Source organism: Nicotiana tomentosiformis, chromosome 5 (genome assembly GCF_000390325.3).
Source record: "Nicotiana tomentosiformis chromosome 5, ASM39032v3, whole genome shotgun sequence".
Lineage (NCBI taxonomy): Eukaryota > Viridiplantae > Streptophyta > Magnoliopsida > Solanales > Solanaceae > Nicotiana > Nicotiana tomentosiformis.
In genome coordinates this window covers 83,801,121-83,804,028 of record NC_090816.1, presented here as the reverse complement: position 1 = coordinate 83,804,028, position 2,908 = coordinate 83,801,121, and the positions used below count along the sequence as shown (strand labels likewise).

The window sequence follows — 2,908 nt, the reverse complement described above, 5'->3', positions numbered from 1 at the left end:
CCCCCAAAATCAATAACACTGGCACATAACATATCCTCCAATACCTGAATAGTGCGCTCGGACTGTCTGTCCGTCTGGGATGAAATGTCGTACTCAGCTCGACTTGTGTGCCTAACTCTTGTTGCACGACTCTCAAAAATTTCAATGTGAACTACGTGCTCTGAGATATAGAAACCGATACACCATGAAGGCGAACAATCTCCCGAATATAAATTCGAGCCAGCTGTTAGAAGAGTAGGTAGTCATAACTTGATTAAAGTGTGCAAACTTGGTCAGTCTGTTTAGAATAACCCACATAGTGTCAACTCTCCTCAAGGTTCGTGGCAGTCCAACTACAAAATCCATAATGATACGCTCTCACTCCTACTCTAGAATATCAAGACCTGAAGTAAACCACCCAGTCTTTGATGCTCGTACTTATGGTGCTGACAGTTCAAACACCAAGCAACATATTCAACAATATCCTTCTTCATCCTCTGCCACAAATAGTGCTGCCTCAAGTCCTGGTACATCTTCACGGCACTTGGATGAATGAAATACCGTGAACTATGGGCCTTCTCAAGTATCAACTCATGCAGCCCATCCATATTTGAAGCACAGATTAGACCATGCATCCTTAACACCCCATCATCCCCAATAGTAACCTCTTTGGCATCACCGTGCTGCATTATGTCCTTAAGGACAAGCAAGTTGGGATCATCATATTGGCGCACCTTGATGCGCTCAAATAGAGAACACCGTGAAACCACGCAAGCAAGAACCCGGCTAGGCTCCGAAACATCCAACCTCATGAACCTGTTGGCCAAAGCCTAAACATCCAACGCTAATTGTCTCTCCTTAACAGGAATAAAAGCAAGACTACCCATGCTCTCAGCTTTCCTACTCAAAGCATTGGCACCACATTGGCCTTCCCGAGATGATAAAGAATGGTGATATCATAGTCTTTTAGTAGCTCTAACCACCTCCGTTGTCAAATCCTTTACCTGAATAGGGCTGTAAACTCTTGTGATCCGTGAACACCTCACATGATACGTCGTAAAGATAATACCTCCAAATCTTCAGCGCGTGTAAAATGACTCCCAACTCCAAATCGTGTACTGGTAGTTCTTCTCATGGGGCTTCAACTGATGCGAAGCATAAGCAATAACTCTACCCTCCTACATCAACACACACACGATGCCAATCCATAGAGTATCACAATAGACTGTATAAGAACCCGATGCTAAAGGAAAAACTAGAACTGGAGTTGTAGCCAAGATAGTCTTGAGCTTCTGAAAGCTCTCTCCATACTCGTTAGACCACCTGCATGGGGCACCCTTCTGATTCAGTCTAGTTAAAAGAGCTACGATGGACCAGAAACCCTCCGTGAAAAAATGCCACTGAATCAAGCTAAAACTCACACTTGGAGAATTTAGCATATAACTTCTTTTCCCTCAAATTCAGGAGCACGATCCTCAAATGATGCTCATGATCCTCACGGTTGCGAGAATACACCAATAGATCATCAATTAAAATAATGATAAAGAAATCAAGATACGGCTAGAACACGTTGTTCATCAAGTACATAAAGGCTGATGGGGCATTGGTCAGCCCAAAAGACATCATCAGAAACTCATAGTGACCATAGCGGGTCCTGAAAGTGGTCTTCGAAATATTTAAATCCCGAATCTTCAGCTGATGGTACCCCAATCTAAAGTCAATCTTCGAGAATACCTTAGCACCCTGAAGCTGATCAAACAAATCATCAATACGCGGTAGTGGGTACTTGCTCTTGAATCTGACCTTATTCAGCTACTTGTAGTCAATACACATCCTCATTGAGCCGTCTTTCTTCTTCACAAATAGAATGGAGCACCCTAAGGTTAGACACTCGATATGATGAAACCCTTATCCAGAAACTCCTGAAGTTGTTCCTTTAATTCCTTCAATTCCACTGGTGCCATGCGATATGGTGTAATAGAGATGTGTTGAGTGCCAGGCACCAAGTCAATACCAAAATCAATATCCCTATCAGGTTGCATGCCTTGTAGGTCTGCTGGAAACACATCTAGAAACTCTCTTACTACCGGTACTGACTCAACGGTAGGAGTATCAGCACTAATATCCCTCACAAAGGTTAAATATTCTAAGGACCCTTTCTCAACCATCCACTGTGCCTTCAGAAAGGACACCACCCTACTAGGAACATGACCCAATGTACCTCTCCACTCTAACCTCGGTAACCCCGGCATGGCCAACATCATCTTCTTAGTATGAACCAGAATAATGTGATACAGTGACAACTAGTCCATGCCCAAAATCGCATCATTGTCCATCATATTGAGTAGCAGAAGGTCAACCCTGGTCTTACCACTCTTGATAGTGACCAAACAAGTCCGATAAACTCGGTCTACCATAGTAGAATCCCCAATAGGCGTAGACACATAAAATGGAGTACTCAAAGAATCACGAGACATATCCAAATATGAAGCAAAATAGGATGACACATACGGATAAGTGGAACTAGGGTCAAATAAAATTGATGCATCTCTATAACATACCAAAACAATACTTGTGATGATAGCATCTGATGCAACTGCCTCTGACCTGTCGGGAAAAGCATAACAACGGGCATGGCCTTCCCCTCTAGGATGACCTTAACCCGCATGTCCTCCACCCCTAGGTGGTTGCACCAGTGAAGTAGCAACTGGAGCAAAACCATAGCCTAAGTACCATGCAGAGGTCTACCTCTCCTGAGTCTGGGACAATCCCTCATAATGTGCCTATTATCACCACACTCAAAAACACCTTTCTGTGGGTATGGCTGCTGGTACTAAGTCTGACCCAATCGGCTAGAGTAGCTGCTGTACGAACCCCGTACAAAAGATGCACTGAAAGATGGTTGTCCCATATGAGTACCCTGAGGTCC

General features: G+C 43.8%; 1 protein-coding gene across 1 annotated transcript; it reads right to left on the bottom strand.

Annotated features, from left to right (window-relative positions):
* Nucleotides 1-368: 368 nt before the first annotated feature.
* Nucleotides 369-791, bottom strand: LOC138892690 (uncharacterized). The gene has a single exon (XM_070176426.1). It carries the CDS (start codon nt 789-791, stop codon nt 369-371), a length of 423 nt encoding a protein of 140 aa, XP_070032527.1.
* Nucleotides 792-2,908: the final 2,117 nt, after the last annotated feature.

What these genes read in the sequence shown, in the direction of transcription:
- LOC138892690 (XM_070176426.1), bottom strand. Translation starts at nt 791, where the DNA reads ATGAGGTTGGATGTTTCGGAGCCTAGCCGGGTTCTTGCTTGCGTGGTT.